The sequence below is a fragment of the Synchytrium microbalum genome, assembly GCF_006535985.1.
Source record: "Synchytrium microbalum strain JEL517 chromosome Unknown SmJEL517_scf0054, whole genome shotgun sequence".
Classification (NCBI taxonomy): Eukaryota; Fungi; Chytridiomycota; class Chytridiomycetes; order Synchytriales; family Synchytriaceae; genus Synchytrium; species Synchytrium microbalum.
Window position 1 is genome coordinate 27536 of NW_022158403.1, and position 25457 is coordinate 52992.

Here is a 25457-nt window from a genome sequence, read left to right on the forward strand (position 1 = left end):
TTGTGTAGTGAAAAAACCGACATATTATATTATTGTAAAGGCTCCTCGCTGTCTGATAGTCGAGACAGGTGTAAGTATGCATCTGTTCCGTACCTAGTTACATATTTTAAAATGGGCTTGTTCATATCTGCGTACTAATGACACTTTTTTTGCTTACCCTTCCATGGAAATCAGCCTCAAATCGCCTCCAAAGTATCGTGCATAGAGACGCGACAGTGGCAATCCATATCCAAACCTGTTCAGAATGTCAGCAACACACTCACAATGCAAGCAAAACACACTCCCAGCAATTCAAGCAAAAGTACATTTTCGAGTCTTACCCTGCTAGAGGAGCCTTGAAATCTGATTTGTTGTACCCTTCTTCCAGCATGGGAGTAGACGCCGTCGTGTACAGATAAGTCCATATTAATGGCATACCCCTCCTGGGAATTCCACCTCCTTCATCGCTGACTTTAATGGTAATGTCCTTCAAGACGTAGTTGTAAAGCAGGAAAAGCGATTAACCAAAAGAATTTTGATTCCAATCCTCAACATTCAAATCTTACTTCTTTGCCAGCAGCCACGACTACTCGTATTTCCGGGTAGCTGTCGGCATCTTCTCCAAAACGTTCCACCACGGCTCTCAATGAATTCTTCAAGAGCTCAAATAGCATATGATGTAGATGCGATGGTACATACATGAATTCTATATCTTCCGAGCTCAACAGCTTGATTTCTGGACCACCCCAAAGTCCATAATATTCTTGACATATGAATCGTGCATTGTCAGCAGCTTCCTGCGCTACTTTACGTAAGTTTGTCTTTGTACAAATGATCCCGACATGATCGGGTGGAGTAGATCTTGGGTCAATGGCAGATTTCGCCAGTGAGACATGCTGGCCAATCAACATCCTTCAAAAATTCAAAGATTTAAGAAAACTAAGTTGTTTTATGCATTCAGCTGGAAGAGAGGGTGAGAAAACATACCGTATGCCAATACGAGAAAGATAGAATCGATCCAAAAATTGTTGTACAGCAGACGGCAGAGGTACACCTGTTACATCGCTTGTCAGCGGTGACGACTGTCTGTTCCAATGGTCCTTGACTTCCTGTATGCCTTGAGCCAGCGTGGTGACGACGGGATCATGCCGCCTTTTAATATTTTCCAACGTTTTTGAGAATTCATTATTGTATGCGACTAGTTCGGGGGGTGGAGGCGATGGTGGTTGATTGACGGCATCATTATAGTACTTGACTAGAGAGGACAGAAGTGTTTGTACAAAATAGTCCTTCAAACAGGTCCAACAGTTCAAAAGTCAGACCAAACGTCAAACCGATCCATGGCTTTACCTGGACCTGTCTTTTGGACTATGGCACTTCTAGGTACACCATAGTCTTCCGGCTTTGGGAATTCAATGAGCTCGTTAAACGACTGTGTGTACCAGTCCTTTACTTTGATGACCGAAGGCATTTCTGATAAGGAATGTGGAAGGGATTCCAGCTCGACTACTCTGTAAGCCAGGCGAATAGGCAGTTCATGATGTGCAAATCGGGTTGCTGATAACAATGTAGCTTGTGACGGGACTCGGCCTTGAGTAAAAAGGAGTCAGTTTAATGTCTCATACAACACCCAACGATTTTGATATGAAGAAAGGAGAGAAAGAACTGACGTACCAAACTCGACCATTTGCTTCAAAGATACGGGCGTCTGAGCATGAGTCGCATATTGTTTGATCTTGTCCAACAAGGTCACAGGAAACTTGCTGCCCATAGTTCTTGATGTCTTTTTAACGAGCACCGAGATGCACACCGAGCACGTTACGACCTTCTCTGGCTATCTAAACTCTTGTATCAAGATGTACAGACCTTGAAAGCTCTCTGTGCGTCACCCTTTTGGCGAATGTGATTTGCTCGGATTTCAAAGTAGCAAACGTGCGAGGACGTTACTCTCGTTACTCTCTGTATATTTGCTATTTTTGGTACAAGTTACAAAACATTCCCGATCAATAACACTACGCTCCCAATTTCCCTTCCTATTCTGTCTCGTCTTCATTTCCATCATCTTCATCATCACTGCTCTCGTATCCTACGACCCATGTTGCTCCAACACCAGCTATAGAGTTCCCGATCCGTCCAAGAATCCACGAAATTGGGATAACTGACTCCACCGTAAAAACTACCCCTTTCGACAACAAATCCTTTTGCTCTGTAGTAACGACAATTGGGTCTGATTCATCGCGGACCTCTGGCAATCGAGTCAGTGTTAATATAAGGGTAAGATCGTCCAGAGGGACTTCTGTACGTGTCAAGTCCAAGAGAGGCAGATCTGGATTATCCAACCATAGTCCGAAATCCTAGTGGATTGCAAATCCTTTCAATATCGACAGTTCGAGTGCGTAAAGGAGACAGAGATATGTGACTTCACCTTGACTATGCGATGCTGTGGAGCTGGGCCTAGATATATGTGCTTTGCGGAGGCAGTACCCGAGTGATTGATTCGACTCGATAGATCTAAAGAGACGTCCAGACAGCCAGCGCAGCAGTCCTCTGAGTTACAGTAGATGTGAAACCAATCCTTGTAAAACAACTATAAAAGACACAACGGCTGTTAGAAGTTTGATCCGGAGAGACGTCGAGGCAGCCAGCACAGCATGCATCAGCATTTACAATAGATGAAGGTTGTGCTTTGAGAAAATACCAATTCCGACACTCACCTCCACGGCAGCTTTAAACCCCCCAAACATCATTTCAGCGCCAGCTTGCCTGACCGAAGGGCCAAGCTATTTGAAACAAGCAGTCAGTTTCTTATGAGATAGTGAAAGCAAGGTATGAAACTCACAGCAGTGATGGAGAGTAACCTAGTGAAGAAACCTTTCCTCCCCCCGAATTTGACCACATATTCCTTTAGCGTAGGGTGAGTTTCGGCCTTCTTCACTATAGCGTTGTAAACGAGGCCGCGATAGCCAATAGTGGTTCTCGAGTTGACAACAGCAAACTGATTCTTGATGCTGCGTCTAGGTCCGTATGCTTCACTGAATGCGATAAGATGGCTTTTTCTGTCTACTCCAACAGCTTGAAAAGGGCAAGAATAGTGATTATCGAGCAAGGAAATTGCAAGTAGCCGAAAGCGCCGACTCTTACCGACAAGTTCAACCTGTGTCGAGTCTCTACCCTTTGGACCCCATGTACAAGTTGTCTACAATTTGAAAGAGTTAGTAGTGTCGAAACTGGAAAGAGTTGGGGACGGTTACGTGTCCACGTAATGTGGGGTTTGAGGACGCTACCAGAGTTTTCAGAGTCACAGTCAATCGAATAGGCCTCATAGAAGCGTCGCCTAGGATGGCTCTGTATACGAGGAATTCACAAATCTGTTTAAGAATTTTAGCAGAAGACCTGATCTTCCATAAATTCGTCAAGGTCAAGTGCTGCAGTATTCCTTGGATTATTGTCGAAGGAAGACGTTGATTTGGGAGTTGGCAATGACAAGCAGCGATCGAATTGCAGCTAGGACATGGTGAGGAATCTGCATTGGTGGGTTGAATTGGAGCAGTAGTTTCAGCCGAGTTGATGTCCACAGTAGCAAGTTTGTCGGTTATAGCATCCATTGGAAGGAGGTCTGTTGAATTGGATGAATGTGCGAGTGGCTACTGGAAAGTCTGATTGCTGGCTATTGTGCTGGCAACAATTCAGGTTGGCTGGAGAATGCAAAGATTAATGAGGGCAACAAGGGAAGCTCAAAGTGAAGTTGCGATATGTAATGTACTTACTATCAAGCACGAGTGATCGAGTGATGCAGCTTGCTAGCTTCCTGACGCAGGTTCTTGAGTGTATGAACGTTCGAAACGTTTCTTGACGAATAGGTCAAAGCCTAGGTGCTCCAACAACGAGAGACAGTATCAAAAGCACTTGTAGTGTGTCCATTGCGTGTCAATGCACGTAAATCGCGTATTTTCTTGCAGTTCCAAGCACAAACTGCCTGCAACATCGCCGCGTTAGCGACAGACAGAGACAAAGACAAACAGCGAGCACCAGGTCAACTCTCTCAATGATTGCGTTCTAGATCTATTCCACCCATGCCGCGACCAAAGGTATGGATCTATGTTGACCTACAGCGGATCTACTCTACTCTATTCGCTAACTCTGATCAATCCCCGCAACAGAGCGCCGACAGCGAGTTCCTGCAGCTCATAAGTGCTACCAATGTCAACATTATAGGCAATTATATCCTGGGAAGAACCATTGGGGAAGGTGCGTCCCTTGTTCTGCCAACATTGAAATCCATTCATTCGACAAACTCAACACACTCTCATACTCGCAGGGAGCTTTGGAAAAGTGAAGTTGGCTGTTCATACCCTCACAGGAATTCATGCAAGTCATAAATTCCGCATTCCTCGTGTCAAGGAAGCTCGCTAATTACACCACCTTATTACAGGTGGCAATCAAGATTGTCGACAAGATCCACGCTCCTGCTGTCATTCGAGAGGCAAGTCATGTTTATTCATCCATGGAGAATTCATTTGCTCATACTCCTAGTATCTACTGTCTAGGTCGAGACCTGGAGACATCTTCATCATCCAAATATCGTCCAACTATACGAAGTCCTCACTACAGAAACCAAAATCTACATGGTCACTGAATGGGTCTCTGGTGGAGAGGTATTTGACTATGTCGTCCAGCGTGGGAAGCTTGACGACACGGGACTGGAATCACGTCGCATATTCCGACAGATCGTCGAAGCAGTCGGATACTGCCATGAAAAGAGCTTTGTCCATCGGTAAATGCCGCTCATCTGCAAGATTAGTGTCCGGGTGGTTAATATTTAGGAGTGCACTGACACATTACGCCTTTAGCGACCTCAAGTTGGAAAACATTCTCCTCACAGATGATTTGCAGATTAAAGTAATCGATTTTGGATTCACTCGCGAGTATAATGAGCGCAGATTACTCGACACTTATTGTGGCTCTGTTGCCTACGCAGCACCTGGTATGACCCTATTCATCAAACGTTGAGTTTCTTGTGGAGGGTCTCAATACTTAATAATATCACTAGAAATGATATCTGGGAAAAAGTACTCTGGACCTCAAGCAGATGTTTGGTCTCTAGGTATCTTTAAAAGGACCGGAAATCGCTTCCCAACGTTCAAAATTGTCCTGACATCCATCTTTGTCACATTTAGGAGTCATCCTCTACACCCTCTTATGTGGATACCTACCATTTGACGACGACAATGACGCCAATATTCATAAAAAGATACTTGACGTCGAGTTTGATACACCATCGTTTCTTCATTCAGGCAAGACGCATTTGTAGTCGCCCCTCCACGAATACTTCGCTGACTCGTCATACTTTGTAGACTCGATAGACTTGATTAAAAGCATTCTGAAACTAGAGGCGTCAGAAAGACTGACCATACCATCAATATTAGCACATCCATGGCTCTCGGATGCTGACGGCCCTTCGTCACTACGAACGTCACCGCCCACTCCATTTGGAAACAGACCAGACGAAGTATCACTTGCTCAGCAACTAATGGATTCAGGATTCGACGTAGCAAACATTTTAGCATCTGTGAGATCACATGCGTGTGATAGTGCATCAGCATTGTGGTATCTACTGCTACAAAAAACACGTAATCTGAATCCAGTATTAGCATCTGAACCATCTAGTCCAACATCACCCATACCCGCATTCATATTCAGTGATTCGAGAAGGAGCTCTTCCCAAACCTTGCGTCCTACCGATTTAGACCGTCTTGCTGCTCAAGGTGTAAGTCAACGGAGAAAATCAGTCGAAGCTACAGCACCTGGAGAGGCTGGTCAGAAACTGTTGAGTGGTAGTAGTAGTGTTACTGGAAGACGGGGGATGATGATGGAAGCCATGAAGAATACGGCCACAGTAACCAGGTATCCACCATCTAGAAGGTCATCAAAAGAAGGATCAGCAGGTTTGGGAGGAGTTCTTGAGATCCCATCGCCCATATCACCAAGGAAAACGAGTGGTGTTGTCATTGAGGAAGATGAACAAGAGGATGAAACATGGACGTCATCCGCTGTGTCAAATAGTGCTAACATGATTAGGAGGCCGTCTTCCCCCACTTCGCTTTCAAATTGGGATAATGAAAGGCAAAGAACAGAATCTGTTATATCAGACACGTCAGAAGTGAGTAGCCGTGCACAATCTGTAATCCGAACATCCTTCACAAGTAGTGCACGTAAACGGGGTCGAGGGGGACTGAAGGCACGATATGGACAATCGCGACTGGATTCTTTTCCTGGAGATGAACCAAACAGTACAAGTAATAATAATAGTACAGGTTCATGGGACGATGATGAGCCTCTGAGTTAAGGAACACTCGCTAGCATTTTAATCAACACACTGTACGCCATTAAGCAGACTTGCATAACGAATACGGATATATAATTGAAACGCACTTTTTATGGGCATGGCTGTGTACTACAAAGACATGCTGTGATGTTACAAATATGTGTCAGGAATTCTACCACCAGACGGCTTCAAAGTGCCGATTTTCTTGGAAACTTGAATGGTGCATAAGCGGTGTAAGATTAAAGCTTGGCAACTATTCATGTAATGGTTCATTCTCTAGTCGTAGTCGTTGAACATCTTCGATGAAGGCATAAATCACTCCAGTATAAACCACAACAACGAAAGCTTACCGGCCTTTGAAGAGGGAATCCAGGAGCTGCGTCATCAGGAATCCGCTTCTGCCTTTCTATGATACCAAAACATATAGACAGTTCCAGTTTGAGTAACCGTGCGGGAACGGAGAACGACTCCTTGTGCAGAGTCCAAGTTGAGCAGGAAACAGCTTTAAGACAGTATTGTCGAGAGAGACAACATCGTTAGCGAGCCCGGTTTGCTCACATGCTTCGTTACCCAGTCTTCACTCAACGAAAACCATGGTTGAGTGGCGTCACAATAAGTCCTATGTACACTTTAAAGATTGTGAGTTGGATTATCAGACAGACAACTGAAACTTCCTCATAAGCGGGGCTCAAAAGAACCAGACCGATGAGGGAGCGTCTCGGTGAGAAACCCCGCGGGGCAGTCCCTACCACTAAAGCGCAACCTCCTTTATCTCAGCTACTGATAAATCTGTCGTTGCATGGTACCCAAACATACGCACAGTTCCATTTGAAGAACGGTGATGGAATGGAGAACCACCCCGTGTGCAAAGTCCAAGTTGAGCGAATGACAGTATCACGATAGCATCGTCGATAAAGGCAGCATCTTTAGTGTGAACGTTTTGCTCACATGCTTTGTTCATCCTCCTCAACCCGCAAGTGAAACACAATTAATTGTGTTTTACTTACCAAAAAAACCTAGTCTAGAGGCCTTCACGTAGTGTAGTTGGATGTTTAATATCCTTGAAAACGAATCCTGACGCCATAAGTCCCCTTGTCCTTCAAGATCTAGACATCGTCAAAGGGAGAGAAAGTTTTAACAGAAAAAGGAGGATTCAACTATGCGGTCCCTTTCTACGTGAGGTTCAAAGCGAGACTTGATTTGGGTATGTGCCATCCGAGCCTTCTAACATGTCCTTTCAAGCCCTTGTCGTCTGTAACGCGAATGTAAAAGAAATTGGAAGTTGAACTATTGACTTTGCTTATTCAAATTCCGAACTTATATCAATACAAAGCCCCGAATCTCACGTGAAAGCATACCATACAATGCTGACAATGCTCATATTTGGTAGAGTTGTCAATTCCTGATTCCAATTCCGTGATTTCCATTCCATTCCATTCCTAAGAATCGGAATGAACAGGAATTGACGCGTCAAAAGTTGGAATTGTGATGGAATCGTTGAAGTCGCCAATTTCTAGAATGGAATCATCAGGAATCCAAAGTGAATTCCTGCGCTTTCCCGACTTTCTCAATTTCGACCGATTTCTTACCGATTCTTACCGATATACCGATTTCTACTCGAATTTGCGACTTTCGCTATCCAAAATTGTGATGAAAAGCTGATGACTGCCTTAGAAAGACTGGAATTAGAGAAGGCCAGGGCCGAGGGGAGAGCTGCTGCTAATTTTATGGAGACATAAAACAGTCTATAAACTACAATCCTATTAGTCTGTAGTAGGTTGTAGAACTCTAGGTTTTTGTTTTAACATCAGTTTAGATCAAAAGATAAATCGGTCAGGAATCGGTCAAGAATTGACAAATATGAAATTCGAGGGAATGGAATCGCCGAAGGCGATTTCGCGATTCTAGATTCTAAGAATGGAAGCGACCAATAACAGGAATTGGGTCGTCAAAAACGTGAATTCCACTTCCAATTCCATTCCATTCCATTCCAGTGCATCTCTAATATTTGGTACGCAAAGCTACTCATGAACGTGTTGTTTTCTTCACTTGCGTCAACTTTACTTCGACCGAGGGTCTTTTAGATGCTACGAACATCCAAAAACGCGTTTCTTGGACTTGAGTTTGCTCGAATACATAATACATCGGCGTGGCACTGGCGTCCTCGAACTAGCGCGCTGCTCACCATCGTTTTGAAGGCAAGTACAAATCTAATGGCACTCGCAATCAACCAACAATACGACCGACGCTATGGGTTCACTCTGGCTCAAATAGCACCTATTCCAGACGTTATCATGGCTCACGCGTATGTATTTCGATAAAGAGTTTTACAGTTTCTTCTTTTGGAAGTGGTTTGCAATAAGGGGTACCAACAACTTGGGTCGTGTAGTGCTGATGGTCTACGAGAAGCCGAATTTGCCTTGCTGTACTATGAGCGAGAGCTGTCACGGCACCATCTCTTTGGATCAGCTATGAAAGATACAGCACGAGCCATGCTACGCGCAGACTTCCGTGTCTGTCTTGGAAGGCTGGAAGGAGATCTAGCCAAAGCTTCCGTAGTGTTCTTGCTACGAGCTCTCGATGCACATGTGCGAGTGCTAGAGCATGTGTCAGACTCAACACCTGAGGGTGTCATGGCATTGGCGCAAACCAGTCAACGCGTCACGGTCAGAATGGCCCACTGGGACACCATCCAATCGAGTCGTAAACGGAAGGTAGCATTTTGTCAATTCATTGCAATAAACCAAGATTCATTTGACCCACTTGTTGCTTTGATCGTTTACACAGTTCGAAGATATCTTGGCCTCCTCTGACTTGAGCATCATGTGTCGCGGAATTTGTAATCCTAAACGATACAAAGTAGTAGCTCAGGAAGCATCTACATTGTTCGATAGTGCTCGTGGGCTCAAACAGGCTCTGGAGAATCAGAAGTTCCTGGTCGACAAACAGAACGAGACCATTGCCAAACTCAGTCGAGACATCGAAGCAATGGCCATAGCATTCCGAGCTATTCGGGAAGAGGATTTTGCTGGTGTTGTGGAAGGTGCTGCTGTGCCACCACAACAGCAGCAAATACAGCAAGCACCAGCTGTTGAGTTTGACGCAGCATGCCCGATATGTTATGATGCCGTACAAGAGTGGTTTACCACCACATGCCGTCATGGCTGTTGCTCCGACGTAAGGGGAAACTGATACCAAGCAATTTCATTTCTGATGTTTGTGTATTCTTACTCGTTTTTTCGGTTGTTTTAGTGCCGTCGAAGGATGATGGCAGATCGGGCAATGCATAACCGATGTTACTGCAACGGTCCGGCAAACCACCATCAGGACTTTCAAGTCCGTATAATGTAAATAGTTTTGCCCTTTATTGTACATAAAAACGTTTAGTCAAGAAACCTTGCAAAAGACTTGGGAGCACCATTAGAACAGCGGTTCAAACATCCATAGCATTGCCAATCAAATCCAAAACAGTCTCAATATTGATAATCCAAGTAAAACACACCCAAGACACGAATTGTAAAAATCAAATGAAATGTCTCAATCTTCCACGCATACCTTCTAGAGAATCTAGTCCGCCAAAAGAACTTGTTGAATAGTGTTGATCGTAATCAAAGTCTGAGGCGTCTGATGTTGATATTGTGGGATCTGGTACAGTTGAACTGGGCTGATTCCACATATCATAGCTGACGACATATGCATTGATGATGGCACTTGCTGTTAATGAGGCATCACGGGTAATGGACGTGCATATTGAGTTCTACTCGGCAGATTCTACGGCGATGATGTCGCTGTTTGTGCTCTAACTGAAGACATCTATTTTCACTAGATAGCAGAGGAAGACATGCAGGTATTCGACCATGTGGTCCAGCGTGGCAAACTTGACGATACGTGGCTGGAGGCACGTCGCATATTCCGACATTCGCATATTCCTGTAAATGCTACTCTTCTGCAGATATTGGGTCTGTATGTACAGTTGAGAGACGCAAAATGGAAGAGAACAGAATCTCTTATATCAGGGAAGTCAGAAGGGAGCAGCCATTCACCATCTGTACTCAGAACATCCTTTACAAGCAGTGCACGTAAACGGGGTCGAGTGGGGTTTAAGGCACGATAAGGACAGTCACGACTAGATTGCATGTAGGGCGTTGGAGCTAAGGCAAAGGCACAGTCACTAGCATTTCAATCACCACACTGTTCTTAAGCGGACTTGCATATCATATACAATTATCATTGAAACGTAAATTGTTGTGGGTATGAGCGTGTAGGTTAGCGGGTATGGCGACGTTTATGTTACAAATAATAGTGTCGGGCCACTATCTGACACTTTTGCAGTGCCTCGTGTTGTTGTTGCACCTCTAAACTGCCTACGTCGTTGGAAACTTGAATGGTGGATAAAAAGACATAGCTTGATTGATCGATTTGGGACTAGATCCGTCAGGTTGATTGCTAGACCTATATTATATAAACTGCATGAGCTTATTGTCATTAGATTGTTTACAATCCAAAACAAAATTACCACTGCGTATCAGGTAATCCAGCTAGGCATCGCTGCTGTACTGGATCCAGCATAAGCTGAATCAGATACTGGTGGTTGTTTAAAGGATGCTGTACATTATAGAAACCCCCATTCGGTGACTTTGAAAGGGAGCCAAATAGCCAACTGCACACATCTGATATCTCCCAGTTATTGTCGGATACAGGCTCGGCCCATGCTGAGAATGGGAAGGGATCTGCTATAACCTACGTTCGTGTGTTAGCCCAAGCAGCAATATAATGTTGAATCGTGTGGAATGAATTGGGCATTAGGCCATTGTTGACCCGCTTTGTAATCAAGTGTGAAAGGCTTACCTCAGTCATCTCGTGTGCATATATATTCGTCATAGCATCACCATACCAATCCGAGTTGGGAGTGGGCGAGCCGTAACTGTTTATATCACTGCACACTCCTGGTTGACATTGGGCTACGACACTGTAGTAAAGCCACTTTCCTCCAATGAACGAGCTAGTGTGATAGCCACAATAGCTTTTACAAATGCACGATCCCGGTGCGTCGCATTCTGTCACTCCACTATCTAGGAAAATGGAATATCTGCCAAAGGCGAATCAGTCTGGAGACTAGATCTTTCACTTCGATTTTGGTACATACATAGCTGTGTCATCGACGGGAAGAGTTCCGCCTTGTCCTTGTAAATGCGATGACAACAGGGTTGAAGTGGTAGCAGCGTTGTTTGCGTTCAGAGGGGACAATGTCTTGCCCATCGAGTAAGAGTCCGTAACCGTATTTGCCAAAGTAACTGGACCAGTAACTAGTTGGGAACTATGTTAGATCATCTCTGACCGTATGTCTTTTGCTGATTCAACCTACCAAACGTTCTTTGTGATCCCAGACTAGCTTCCGAGTAATACTAGAGAACAATACGTTAGAATCATTGAGAGACCAATTTGAGTGTGGCATCTTACTCGTTTCAAAATGTTGAAATACGGCAGCCCAGAAAAATCATTCGTGAATTGCTGCAAAACCGACAACGTTGATGCAGAGAAGCTTCCATAATATATATCTACATCGAAACGTGAAAAAAAAATCAGTGATCCAGAACTGAACCAAATGCGTTCACGTAGAAAACACGTACGATACACATTGATCGGGCCACTGAGAATCGTTCCACCACCATATTGGACGTTTGGAGGGTTTGGACCTACAAATGTACTCCCAGAGAAGCCCACAAGGCCTTGCTGCGATGGTGAAATATCAGGATTGTTTCCAATCTGGGCGTCATCGCCGTCGTCAACTTCTATGCCTGGTTGGGTATAGACAGGATCATTGCCAGTAGCGGTGTCATTACATGCAGCATCGGTTTCCATAGCACTGGCAGCTGCAGTGGTTGCAGTGGCACGAGCATGTTTAGCGGCTTTCGTGCGATGCGACCTTAGTTTGGGTAACTTGGTCTTGTTGCTGCGGGCTTCAATAAGACTTAGCAAGAGCAAAGCGATACAGATCACGATCAGTATAGCCTTATGCGAAGGCATTATTGACCTCCTTCAAGTTATTTGGATGTTTTGAGGATGAGGTCGGAGCTTTAAATTTCTTGAACACATAACGGCCATAGATTTAAGCCAGACCGCAAGACAAGGAACTCAAGACCGTAGAATTTGGCTGAATTTAGACGCTGATCTAATAGGTGCAATACGATATATTTCGAGTAAATAGCAACACATTCTTTACAATATATGGGTTGCAAAAGTTAGCCAAAGGTTTGTGATGCACGAGTTCCACGCTGTAGTCGTGAGATACGCCACTCATTAGGTGCTTCATATCGATTGAAGAGTGGTTCAATCTTTTCATTCTTCTTGGTCTTTGATATACGATTGACATCGCCAACTTTGAAGAAGGTGGGAGCTACCTCTACCAACCACTTTGGATCTACAGCAGTGACTTCCCTCATATATTCTTTCGTGGTCAATACCAATTCATGATAAATGACCCATTCCGGCTGTTTATTGAATAGTGCAGACGATGGATGTACATGGACTGGTGTTCCTTCGGCCAAAGTCTTGTAGCCTTCCTGTGGATCTTTCTTGGCTGCATGACGGAAGAAGCCAGAGCATATAGCCTTGACTACTGATGATACATTACGACCACAAGACACTACATCATGATGATATCGATCCAGCATACCTAATAATTGTTTACGTACATCCTGAGCACGACGCATCTGACGAGCCTGTATGTAATTCTCATAACACCATGGAGACGAGAATTGGGAAGCCTTCCACCCATTGTATACTGCCAAGAGCGTCAAGTGATCTCCTTCGGGTTGATGGAATTTGGCTTTTTTGGAATCGGCCTGAGCTTGCTTTTCTTTTGGTCTATAGAATACGTTCTGGACACTGAGCATACTGACTATGGTCAAGACCTCATCAGAGCAACCCAGTTCTTCAGATACAATCAACATTTTACTTAGAGGCGGATCAAGTGGGAATTCAGCCATTTTTCGACCAAGTTTTGTGAGTAGACCTTCAGTATCTAGAGCTCCTAGTTGATACAGCAGCTCCATGGCCGTCACCATGGTTTGCACTGGCGGTGGATCCATAAAGTCAAAGCCTAACATATCGTTTATACCCATGGCCTTCAGTGTCAATACAGTCATACCCAGATTCATTCGTTGGATTTCGGGCACCGAGTTTGGTAGCATCTCGTTTTGATATGCTGCTTCTGTGTATAATCTATAGCATTTACCAGGCCCCGTTCGTCCAGCTCGTCCAGACCTTTGTCGAGCCTGAGCTTGCGAGATGGGAACCACAACCAATGCATCCATTCCTAACTTTGGATCATACGTGTTCTGCTTTACAAATCCAGGATCTATGACATAGTATATACCATCGATAGTGATCGAGGTTTCCGCAATATTGGTGGCAAGGACTACTTTACGTGAGCCAGGCGGCGCTGGTTCAAAGATTTTGGATTGCATTTCGGATGGTAGAGCGGAATATACTGGTAATACTATAAGTTCTGGCACCAACGGACCTAGAGCCTTCATGCGCTCAAACAAGATTTCAGCAGCTGTATCAATTTCTTCTTGACCCGTCAAGAATACAAGAATATCACCAGCTGGTTCCGACAAGTGAATTTGCATGGTTGTTATCAGTGCTGCATCGAGATAATCACTTTCGGGATCTTTGGTATACAATATTTCTACAGGGTATGTTCGACCAGGAATGGAGAAGATGGGGCAATTAAAGAAGTATTTAGAGAATTTTTCAGCATCCAGTGTCGCTGACGTCACAATAATTTTTAAATCTGGTCTAGCTTTGATGGTCTTTTTAAGAAGACCAAACATGACATCAGTGTGAATGGTACGTTCGTGAGCTTCATCCAGCATGATGACTGAATATCGATTGAGCATCGGGTCGATGAGACATTCACGCATAAGCATACCATCGGTCATATATTTTATCTTTGTTGCTGGCGATGTGCAGTCTTCGAATCGAATGGTATAACCAACTTCTTCTCCCAAACGACATCCCACCTCTTCAGCTACTCGTTTGGCTACAGACATTGCTGCGACACGACGAGGTTGGGTGCAACCAATCATACCACGAGCGGTAAATCCATCTTCGGCCAAGTATTGAGTCATTTGAGTAGTTTTACCAGACCCAGTATCTCCTACTACGATCAAGACCTGATTATCATATACGGCCTGGACCAAGGCGTTTCTGAGTTTATATATAGGGAGGTGCTCTCGCTGTTCCTTGATGGTAAGACTAGTTATTTTACCAAAGGTTGTAGCATTATTAAAGGTTTTCTTCTTCCATTCAGGCACTCGTTCTTCCACAGTCATGCCCTTCATATCTTGAGCAAATCCACGTTCTCCTGCATCGGCCATTGGATCAATCCAGGGGCGATTCAGGTCACGAGGTACTGCATCAAATTCAGCGGCGGCTTCAGCTCTCTTAGCTTCACGACGTTCCTTTGCTTGAGATGCGGTGGATAGTGCTGCACGATTCATGGTTCCATCCGGATTTTTGACTATCTTTATGGGTGACAGGTTGATGGATTGTTTAGTCTGTCCTTTCAAGAAGAAGGGTTCATCTTCTCGAACTTCAATATCTAGATCTTCTTCTTTATCTTCATAACCTGCCAGCCCAGTTTCTTCGTCAAAGGTTGGATAATCTTTCGGATCCAAAACACCTGATGCAATCAATTGTTTTATTTCCCAACGTTCTGGTGATGTAAGACGTTTCACCTTCTTGACAGGCTGTTGACTATTGATGTTGCTATCAGGTGCCATGCGGACCGGTTTATCTGGATTTCGCCCAATCTCTGCAGCCATTTCAGCAGCGGATTTTATACGAAGGTGAGGAGTAAGGTCTTTACCCGTCTCTTGATCTACATCCTTCATGGAGAGGCCAACACGATTACCGGCAACTGACATTACTTTTACTTTAACTCGTTGATTCCTAGACACGACATCACTTGCGTGTCCAACTCTCGAGTTCGACATGGAGCTGACGTGGACCATACCATCGACTCGACCACGTACACCATCCAGACGTACAAACGCACCAAAGTCTTTGATGCCTTGTACGGTACCTTCATAGATTTTATGTAGTAGTGGAGTATCGTCTATTCGATTTGGGCTTGGTGATCTCCTACGTTTACGATCAGATGGACTGTTGGATCGTCTTCGTTTATGATTATTATAGTTTGGGCTTGGGCTACGACTAGATCGTTTGCGACTATCTACTTCTCTTCTGGAGCCACTAACCAGTCCTTGTAGCTCTTTGAGAGTGTCATCTACTACCTTGACATCCTCCTCGATGAGTTTATTGACTCGATCCAGATCATCTGGTCGCGATAATCCAGGAAACTTTGCCTTTTGAGCCTTTCTAACTTCGGCAGTCTCGTCATCCTCCCATTGCGACGGTTGAGCGTCCGTTGTAGCAGCGTTGACAGAATTACCAGCGTTCCCACCAGTACCAGCTTTGCCCTTGTTCTTTTTCTGCTTCTTCATCTTCATACCAGGACCAGCCAGAGACTTTGCTCCCAGTGGTCGCATGGTCTTAATGATTCGATCTACATTTTTGAGAAAGGAGTCTCCGAGTTCATCAGCAGCTTCACCCAGTTGTTTCTTGAAGGATTCATAATCTGTCGAGGCATCATGGACTGCAATGAGGAACTCTGCTGTATCCTTGTCGGCGATGTTGGTATGATTTGACAATTCTGTTGTGATTTTGGATACGAGACCCAAGTACTCCAATCTGGCAACGTCTTGCGCCATCTATATAGGATTATCCAATTGAGTTTCCTAGTCCAGATTCGGTCCTGAGCCACGTTCTTACCAGAATAAAGCGCTCGTTTTTTTCAATTTTGGTTCAGGCCACGACGTAGTTGACTTGTTCTTCAAATACTACAATAGAGGACGTGAGCTTACTTTCGCAACCAGTCTATCTATACATAATAACGTACCAATGCTCTATCGTGCTACGAACTCTCGAAACTCGAACTTTGTCGAAAAGAGCCAAGTGTGAAGGATGACAGACGGTTGCGTTGCGCTCTTTGTGTTTTCGCGTTGAACTTCAATTTGCGCTCTCGCGCACATGAAATAAACCGCGATTTGATTTATTCTGGTATATATTCTACAAGTCACAGGCGACAAAGGATATGTTTGGGCAAATATTTAGACTTCTGAAAACTAATGAGGTCATTCCAAAAGGGCGTGATTTCTCAGTATTATTCCACGTTCAGATGCTATTGACTGGGCTACAAAACTCGCTGATGCCAAACAGCCTTCTAAAAGCGGAATACCAGGATAGCAGTATGATCCGACAAACCATGCTCCTCCCTATGATCGGCCTACTGCTTAGTGATTCTTCATAGGTGATGCAAGAGCCACCTCCTTACCTGTCCCTGGAGCTTGGCCAGATCATCTATTGCCATCATCGAATCCATGGTAACATAACACCGTTCAAACCAAGAAATGGATAGAGTCTTTGAAGGATCAGGCAGCACGATTGGATTTGTAGTTTGGAAGACATCAGATGACAATCCTGCCTGTGAGATATTAGCCCAGTGAGTACATTGTGCAATATCATTGGGATTGTAACCAATGCCTTTGAAGGCATCCTTTTTCAACTTTGAAGGATATGCTTTAGCAAAGTTGAGACATCTCCAATCGGCCTTCTGTTCAGGCATTAGGGTAGTGTCTGTATGACATACAACAGTCGACTTTTGATATCTAGTAAAAATGAAAGATGAATGTGTTAGTCTAGTCGTGATAGATTGCAGTAGTGTGATAAACTGCGTGAAGGAATACGAGTAGGAATCAAAAACGGTACAAGACAAAGAAAATCTTACGGAAAACGATTCAGAACAGTGAGACGAGAAGACTTCCATTCTTGGGCCATCCGCTGTTCTTCAACATTGCTTTCCCAACCTTCATCATCTCGACTATTACCAAGCATTCTGGCGGCTTGGTTTGCTTGAGTTGCAAAGATAACGTGATGGTATCCCTCTATACTCCCACTAGTGGTTTCTACTAGAAATCGATGTCCCGTGGTTGATGTTTGAGTGACAGATGCAATAGGAGTGGAGAGATGAATGCGGCCATTATTCACAATCGGTATTGCTAATCTTTCTGCAACTTGCTGTATGCCACAAGTTACAAAGGACATGCGTCCAAATGGAAAGCACCTTGCGACATATTCTAGAATCACTACAGCGGGAAAATTTGATAGTTCCTCAAATGTACACGTGCATGCTCCAGAAAACAGTGGGAAGAACGAGTCTCCAACAAAGGCATCTGAATATCTATACACCTTTAAAAAGGAATGGGTCAGCTAGTATTCTGCTACAATCTGAATATCTATATACCTTAAAGTATTCTGCTAGGGTCATGCCTTTATACGGTGATTTTGGGTTGACTTGACCTGGTTTGTATGACAACAAGTGACCCATAGCTAGAGCATATTTTGCAGCGACTACCAAGTATAAGAATTGCCAAGTTATAAGTAAAGCAGTCCAACATCCTATTATGTATGAGGTCCAAGAGTTTGCTGATGATGGTGTATCGGGTAACGATGCCATAAAGTCGAGGGCTTGTATCCGATATGTGGAGAATGAGAAGTATGGTTTTCGAGGTTGACTTATAATGCTATCATGGTATAATGTAGTGCGGTGTGGTTTGTTGATGTTGCTAGGATAAGATTGTGGCAGTGGAGCTGACTGTGACTGCGTGTGTTTGAGATGCAGGTAGCTCATTGAATTTTCACTGGCAGCATAAGGGATGTTGAGATAGTCGTATAGCCTTGTTAGACGTGGATAGTAGCCAGGAAAGAAGCTTCTCATGGGGACGTCGATGCGAGAGTCACCGACGGTGATGGAGGCGGCATCCATTCCCAGGGATTCGGCCTGTAAAGAGTGATGGGTCAAAATGGACGTATCATGGACAAAGAGAAGGGCAGAAGGAGAAACAAGAGCGATCGGGCGAGTCTTGTTACAAGATGCAATATTTTTCTCCGCGAGGTTCAATGTTTTGAAGGTAGTGTCGTGATGTGTTTTTTGCGGTTGTAAGAGGCAAGCAATAGCAGATTCCATGAGGCATGGTGCAAATATAAAGTAATGTTGCGTGCGATGCATCGTCATGATGAGGTGCGAGCTTACCTGTTCGTAGAGGTGGACTTTGAATTCATCTTGTTCGCTCAGCAGATGGGCCGTCACGAGTCCAGCGAGGCCAGATCCAATGACAGCTATTTTAGTTACAGGCTCTGTCATCTTGTACGTCAAATCTTGTAATTGCAGTCTAGTTGGTTTACATGTACGAAAGTGAGCGAGTTGCACGGTAGTATATAATGATCAAGCCACACGGTCGGCTCCGAAGAAAGCCAAAAGGAGGAGACGATTTTCAAGGGTAATAACGCATAACAAGGAACAAGTTAGCCCTATGCCGTAGGTTGTTTGTTGTTCATGCTATTGAGTCTGCGGTCAGGCCGACGCGATTCGCCTCTCGTAGTATTCTCTATTGTTCAGCATCATGGAAGACAATATCTGTCAATATCACGTATCAGCCTTGTATTCAGTAGTCGTTTGATGCCGATATAGCGTGAAAGATGTTTTGGAGGAAGCTCTCGTGACCATTCGAAAGTCGAGAGAAAAGCAAGAAAAGCACATACAGAAAGAAGAGAAAAACAAGGACCGTCAATCTATCGGTATGTTCCTTCCCTGCTCGCAACTTCCACCTACCTCCTCTTTCGGAGCAATCCTTACCGTTACAAACTGTCTTTTTCATTCTTGTCTCCTACTAGAAATCACACATATCTATACTGATTCTCGTTAATGGCTCAGAGAAATGGTGGACCAAAGACAAACGTCTCAAATGGTTTGCTCTCCTCCCCAGACCAACAGCAATTGCAAAACCAACTCTTGACATTGGCTGGTTTTCAAAACTTCGACGGAACAAACATGGACATCAACGACCAGCTTCTGCAACAACACTACTTTTCACAACAACAGGTACTCTCGTGGTATCCCTGCTCTTGCTTTTGTACATCGATGTCACAAACACTCCTTGTTGTATCCCCGTCTCATTTGACTGCGTCGGTGTGCTCACTCTCACTCTCACATCCAGAACAATCCAGTCCGTCTTCTAAATCCTACCTCATATCATGTACAACAAACTTATGGAAAGTCGGCAGATCCAATGATTGGTCTAGGTGATGACGATGATACTCCTATAAAGCAGGAAATGGACTCGATGCTAGACCCTATAGACCCGTTCAACACCCTAGTAGACGAATTCGGATCCTCCATATCCACCCAGGCATATGGCGGTCTAGGTCAACATGGAAATCTGCTGCAACATCCTCAACACTTGACTCCTCGACTAGCTGACAGCATGCTAGCAAACAACCTACTATCTCCCACATCGTCGTCTCCTCTAGATCCTGACGACTTGGATGGTCTTGTAGACGATTATACCCCTCATAACTCGGGCTCTCTGACAAACTCGCCATACTCGTCTACTCCTGCCAATAATACTAACCATAATGATGTAAAACCTACTCGAAAAGGCAAATCTACTCGAAGTAGTATGGCCGCTGCTGCAACAATGTCTTCTGGCTCTGCTCCCACTGGTCAAGTGGGTCAACATATGTACTCGTACTCTCTACCGTCTTCTACCTCGGGCGCTACTCGTCATCCTCCACCGACGCTACCAGGTGGACATCCATCATCCTTTGGAGCATTTGGCAGTGGAACTAGACAATCTGGCGTATCGGACTTTGCATCTGTAGCAGGCACTTCATATGACTCGGATACTTCAAAACCGACAGGTGCTGGTGGGCGTGTCGATGCCAATGAAAAACGAAGACGTCGACGAGAATCTCATAATGCGGTAGAACGTCGCCGTCGTGATAATATCAATGAGAAAATACAAGAGTTGGCTACTCTTCTTCCCGAATACTCGAGTCTCCATTCAGATGGAACAACAAAGCCAAACAAGGGAGTTATATTACGTAGGTCTGTAGAATACATGCGTCATATACAGGGTGTTGCTTATAGAATTGCCGAAAGAAACCAAGAGCTGGAAGAAGTCCTCAAACGAATCTGTACCGAGGCAGGCATACCAGAATCCTCACTAGGTCTATCTATGCCTCTAGGAACCGAGCTGTTTGATATAGGAATGCCAAACCCAAACCAGCCTATGAATATGGATGATTGAGTATATTTTCATTGATAGTGATGAACTGATGGTGATGATGTAGTAGTGTGTTGTATTTACATTTTACACGAATTGCATTGTGATATATATCGGAGTTTTCTGAATAAAACGCAACTTTATAGATTATAATTTGAGTTGCTAATATTTGACGGTTTTACTGAGGTAGTGTCAGAGGCAATATCAGATCCTTTGGTGTATCAATCTTGAATGCCTTGATAGACTCTGACATTTGAGCTACAGCACTTGACATGAGAGCAGAATCTTCGTGTGTTGGACCAGGCCGTGACAATATCTCAGTCAATTTGACGTTTGTCAATGGCGAGACAGGACCATGAGATGGGAAACTGAGTTCTTCAGGTTTTAGCAAGTTTCTGTGTGTAAAGAGATTGTTTGGGGTGAGTATCAGGTTGATGCTTGTTGACAATTGTTAACAAGAACTTGCACTAGTTTGGAGTAGGGATTGTCAACATGTAAACCGTCTAGTGGCCTTAATGAAGATGCGTCAATCAAGCCGCTATTTGTAATAAGATTAGTTAGTGTTTGCAAGGGTTGTCTAACTGTAAAGTAATGAGCACAGTCTGATCGTAATTGACGTACTCTGCAGTTCTCTTGACAATCTTTTTCAAAGCTTCGAGTTCTCGTTGTTTGAATGCTCTTGGTTGAGTCGTCACTGGACTTGACGGCCTGCATTGTGTAAAGTTCAATGAGCATGGTCTCGATGTTGATGACAGTTCCAAATGATGCAAAATATACCCTTCCGCAGTAAGAGCTCCTTCTCGATTTCCTCCAAGTAATGCTCTACGTTCTTCATCCTACATTAAAATACATGCAATCAGCGTCATTATGTTCGAATTAATCCCCAAAACAACACATTCAACAAATACATCATCAGCTCCGGCAGCTCGACCAGATAGCCAACTACAGCAAGCTCCCATTATTCAGACAATGAGGCTCAGGCTACGCGGCAGAGATATCAATGCTACAACCTTTGGACAAGAACTGACTGCTACTTCCACAATCAGAGATCTGAGGGTTGCGATTGAAATTGTCACCAAAGTGCCACCTCATCAACAAGTCTGTAAGCAAATTTACTTACTTCATTTGATATCGTCGTTGTCGTTAGTCTTACTACTCCCTGACGTGTCATTTGCCATCCATTTCGATCAACAAACAGTAAAAATCGGGCATCCACCAAAGCTCCTCGCATCGGATCAGAATATTACGCTATCACATGCTGGAATTCTAGATGGAGAAAACATAACATTGGAAATCGAAACCACGCCCAAACCCGAAAACACGAGTCTCGCTTCAACACCCTCCTCGAAGAATGAACACATAATCAATCCTCCTACTTCGTCGGTCGCACCATCAACTCCAGCTTCCGCACCTACTATGATCGCCAGCACACCTCGCATCGGAAGTGTTGTGTCATCGAAAGGAATTGATGGAATAGCAATCACGGACGGGGCGCTAGTTCTCCGAGAAATGGAAGACGACAACTCTTGTCTTTTCAGATCTGTCGCCTATGTCTTGGAACATGACAAGAGCAAAGCTCCACGTCTTCGGCAGATTGTACGTTTGTTCACAAAGTGTTCCTCATCATTTTCAGCAAATGAGTTTTATTGACTTAAATTCGATGCAAAGGTGAAGGAATCTATCGAGAAAGATCCAGTCACTTATAACGAGGCGACTCTTGGTCGCACAGTGGAGGCTTATACCAAATGGATTCAGACGCCAAATGCTTGGGGTGGTGCCATCGAATTACTCTGTCTATCCAATCACTATCAAGTTGGTCAGTTGGCGCACATTGCTTATTCCATAGTAGTAGGATTTTTTAACCATTCATGCCGTGTAGAGATTGATTCGATTGATGTGCAAACTCAAAGGGTGGATAGATTTGGCGAGGGTCAGTTTGACAAGCGTGTTATGGTTCTCTACAGTGGCATCCAGTGAGTCACTCTATTCATGCTCCCTGCTTGTTTTCTGTCTATCTGCCTAATTACGAGTCAAATAGTTACGATGCGTTGGCATTGGCTCTGGTTCCAGATGATTTAAAAAATCAGGATTTCGATCTGACGGTTTTCGATGTCATTCCTGGCGATGAGACAATATTGGAGGCTGGTGTTGCTCTAGCAAAGCTGAGACATTCCAAGCATCAGTACGCACGTCCTCTTTGTGCTCCAATGCCAATTTCGTCTGACTCAATATCCCTTCCTTCAGATTTACTGACCTTGGAGGATTTTCAATTAAATGTGACATATGTAAAGTCGGTCTAAAAGGACAAAAGGAAGCTCAACAACACGCTGAATCCACTGGGCATACGAAATTTTCAGAATATTCGTGACACTGTATGAGCAAGGCAATCTATTTATTAAACTTTTCAAATTGTCTATATTCAATATCTACTAGATTTAGAATTCAATCGGCCATCCCACAAACGGTTTTTGCTCTTCTTTGCGTATCTCCCGTTCTACACGCTGACCCAAAGACACCTGTTCAGTCAAACACTCTTGGAGGGAGTCCCAAGTACTCAGCGGATTCGCCAATACTACTCTTAGCACTATGGTGTCTCTACCACACCATTTGACAGTAGTCCTGCTTACAAAACATGATCCTTCGACACTCTGCAATATCTGCAGCCTTTTTGTAGCTTCACATATATACTGGTGGTCGGCCTCACTCAATGGCACAGCAGATTCGTCCTCCATAACTATTTTGTTGACTTGATCTCGAAGTGAAGATGGAATATATCGGTAGAGTAAGATATTAGAGTCCGGCTCATGCAACGGGAAAAACGATCTGCATGGGTGATATAACAATCGGAAGTACAGCTGGCGCGTTATGGCGCAGGACCTGGTTATCAGCTGTCCTAGTCCATCTCTACCAAGCTATATGAATTATTATGATGAGTAAAGAATGTTTAGGACGGCCAAAAAGCAGTAGGATAATTACCAGATTCAAACTCGCGTGAAGGTACAACACTGAAGCAGGTCTCGAGCCCTCCATGGTAAATCGACCTTGATCCAGAGATCCTGCACGGATCACGTATGATGCTGTTCTTTTGATACGTTGAGCTAGCGATGGGCTCTTGAATAGCAGTACACCAACACCCATAGGGGTATACAGTTGCTTGTGGCCATCAACCGTTATTGAATCAGCTCGTTCTATTCCCACAAGCTTCTTCCTCTGATCGTCAGAGAAAATCATTGGCCCACCCCATGCTGCGTCTACATGGAAGTGAACTCCAAATTCACCAGCAATGTCAGCCAGGCCGCAGAGATCATCAACGGATCCTCTAATTGAAGACTTTCAGATTAGAAAAGGTATTCATCTTCTCATAAGTTACTGCCGTCTTCAATTTCTGCTACTATCTCGCACAGGCACACTTACGATTCTGTAGTTCCGGCAATGCCAACTATTGCAATGACCAGTATTCGCCTTGATTGCAAATCACGCACAACTTCCCTCACTCTATTCACATCAACATGGAAGGCTGAATCTGTTTCCACAGTGACCAGACCAGCTTCACCAATACCTAAAGATTGCAATTCCGTGAGTTAATTACACTCAAATCATGATATTACAAATAAAGTTCCTTACCAAGCAGGTCAGCAGCTTTACGCATCGAGTAATGCATCATTCGAGATCCTACTATTGCAGAACCTTTGTATCCATATACTTCCAACGCCCTGACCAGACCTTCTGACTCGATACCAGCAAACCCATCTTTCGGTGGGAGGGCAGCATTTCTAGCACTCCAGAGTGCTGTTATATTGCAAATCGTACCGCCACTACACATGACGCCCAGAGCTGATTCAGAGTTGAATGAGTGTAGATTGTAAAATTCTTGGTGAAGGTTGAAGAATGATCGGTGGAGTATAGCAATTGTGCTTCGTTCGAGCCGGGTAAATGACGATGATGTTTCGATTTTTACAGTGTTTTGATGCAGAGCCGCAATCAATCTTGCCAACGGTCGTTGAAAGAATGGTAGTGCAGTCGTCTATGAATATATTCAATTTTAATCGTGCACTACTGATGGAAAATGGAGGCGAAGGTTACTGACCATGTGTCCCAACATTTTTGGTGAGCTCGTCCTTGTAGCCGTATCAATAACATTTGTTTTCATCTTGGCCATGTACGATTCCAGGTCAGCCGGCGAGTTGGGCATATCAGTATTTATGAATGTACTTGGTTCATTTGACTGGTGAGCGAATATCTTGCTGTTCTTGTTCAAAAATACTAGGGTCGCATTTAAGAGTCAGAAGAACACAACCACCCCCAGTAAAACATTGACGTACATACCTTCATTCACTGATGAAACGTATTCATCCAGCTCCTCCTCAGCTTCTTTTGTACTCACGAAGAACCGTATTATTCCTGACTCTTTGAAGTCACGTCCAACAACGAGTACCCGATCGTCGTTTATACGGTTGTTGGAGCCTACTGTCGAAGCAGAGAGAACCGACTCCGAGTCCGTTGCAGAAGAAGATCCAGGTGAAGAAGGATATGATTGTGGCCTTCCAATTCTGTGTATCCTGTCGCTTGGTTGGCAATACCGAGAATCATAGTCTTCCAGCTCGTCAATGTATTCCTCCTCATCTGAAGACAGCCATTCAGCACCATCATAAAAGGTTGCAGCCTCTACTTTGCCTATGAGATTGACAATCGTGTGGAAAATGAGCATTTGTCAAGAATTTGCAACAAGTCAAATTTCAACGTTTTGTAGCTATTAATCGCTCACTCTTGCCAGTCTGGAGACCACTGAATATAGTAGCAGAATGTAGGGTAGCCATCCCTTTTTGGTCTGAATTGATTGTGTTTGGTTTGAGCTTATGACGTCTGCAAGCTGATGATGGTCTTGCTTTTGCCGAAATTCAATTTGCTACAGTGCCACACCAATCCTGAGTTGAGCCGACGGATTGTAACACCTCACAAGT

General features: G+C 44.2%; 7 protein-coding genes across 7 annotated transcripts; 3 read left to right on the forward strand and 4 right to left on the reverse strand.

Annotated features, from left to right (window-relative positions):
* Positions 1 to 29: 29 nt before the first annotated feature.
* On the reverse strand, positions 30 to 1750 carry SmJEL517_g05642 (uncharacterized protein; the record flags this gene model as incomplete). Its single annotated transcript, XM_031171568.1, has 7 exons — positions 30 to 93; positions 158 to 235; positions 321 to 466; positions 546 to 891; positions 967 to 1234; positions 1330 to 1569; positions 1654 to 1750. The coding sequence occupies 7 exons, from the start codon at positions 1748 to 1750 to the stop codon at positions 30 to 32; spliced, it is 1239 nt and encodes a 412-aa protein (XP_031022455.1).
* A 2302-nt stretch (positions 1751 to 4052) lies between these two features.
* On the forward strand, positions 4053 to 6325 carry SmJEL517_g05643 (uncharacterized protein; the record flags this gene model as incomplete). Its single annotated transcript, XM_031171569.1, has 9 exons — positions 4053 to 4067; positions 4140 to 4227; positions 4298 to 4311; positions 4412 to 4471; positions 4527 to 4753; positions 4830 to 4963; positions 5030 to 5083; positions 5157 to 5259; positions 5356 to 6325. The coding sequence occupies 9 exons, from the start codon at positions 4053 to 4055 to the stop codon at positions 6323 to 6325; spliced, it is 1665 nt and encodes a 554-aa protein (XP_031022456.1).
* Positions 6326 to 12546: 6221 nt separating this feature from the next.
* Positions 12547 to 18575, reverse strand: SmJEL517_g05644 (uncharacterized protein; the record flags this gene model as incomplete). The annotated part of the gene is made up of 5 exons (XM_031171570.1): positions 12547 to 16083; positions 16707 to 17040; positions 17160 to 17620; positions 17676 to 18212; positions 18465 to 18575. 5 exons carry the CDS (start codon positions 18573 to 18575, stop codon positions 12547 to 12549), a joined length of 4980 nt encoding a protein of 1659 aa, XP_031022461.1.
* A 687-nt stretch (positions 18576 to 19262) lies between these two features.
* Positions 19263 to 20520, forward strand: SmJEL517_g05645 (uncharacterized protein; the record flags this gene model as incomplete). The annotated part of the gene is made up of 2 exons (XM_031171571.1): positions 19263 to 19313; positions 19429 to 20520. 2 exons carry the CDS (start codon positions 19263 to 19265, stop codon positions 20518 to 20520), a joined length of 1143 nt encoding a protein of 380 aa, XP_031022462.1.
* A 154-nt stretch (positions 20521 to 20674) lies between these two features.
* SmJEL517_g05646 (uncharacterized protein) lies at positions 20675 to 21409 on the reverse strand (the record flags this gene model as incomplete). Its single annotated transcript, XM_031171572.1, has 4 exons — positions 20675 to 20891; positions 21118 to 21204; positions 21274 to 21332; positions 21392 to 21409. 4 exons carry the CDS (start codon positions 21407 to 21409, stop codon positions 20675 to 20677), a joined length of 381 nt encoding a protein of 126 aa, XP_031022459.1.
* Positions 21410 to 21465: 56 nt separating this feature from the next.
* SmJEL517_g05647 (uncharacterized protein) lies at positions 21466 to 22864 on the forward strand (the record flags this gene model as incomplete). Its single annotated transcript, XM_031171573.1, has 6 exons — positions 21466 to 21598; positions 21644 to 22092; positions 22165 to 22312; positions 22376 to 22469; positions 22535 to 22678; positions 22741 to 22864. 6 exons carry the CDS (start codon positions 21466 to 21468, stop codon positions 22862 to 22864), a joined length of 1092 nt encoding a protein of 363 aa, XP_031022460.1.
* A 67-nt stretch (positions 22865 to 22931) lies between these two features.
* SmJEL517_g05648 (uncharacterized protein) lies at positions 22932 to 25313 on the reverse strand (the record flags this gene model as incomplete). Its single annotated transcript, XM_031171574.1, has 7 exons — positions 22932 to 23408; positions 23473 to 23815; positions 23911 to 24055; positions 24121 to 24520; positions 24584 to 24759; positions 24823 to 25170; positions 25262 to 25313. The coding sequence occupies 7 exons, from the start codon at positions 25311 to 25313 to the stop codon at positions 22932 to 22934; spliced, it is 1941 nt and encodes a 646-aa protein (XP_031022463.1).
* Positions 25314 to 25457: the final 144 nt, after the last annotated feature.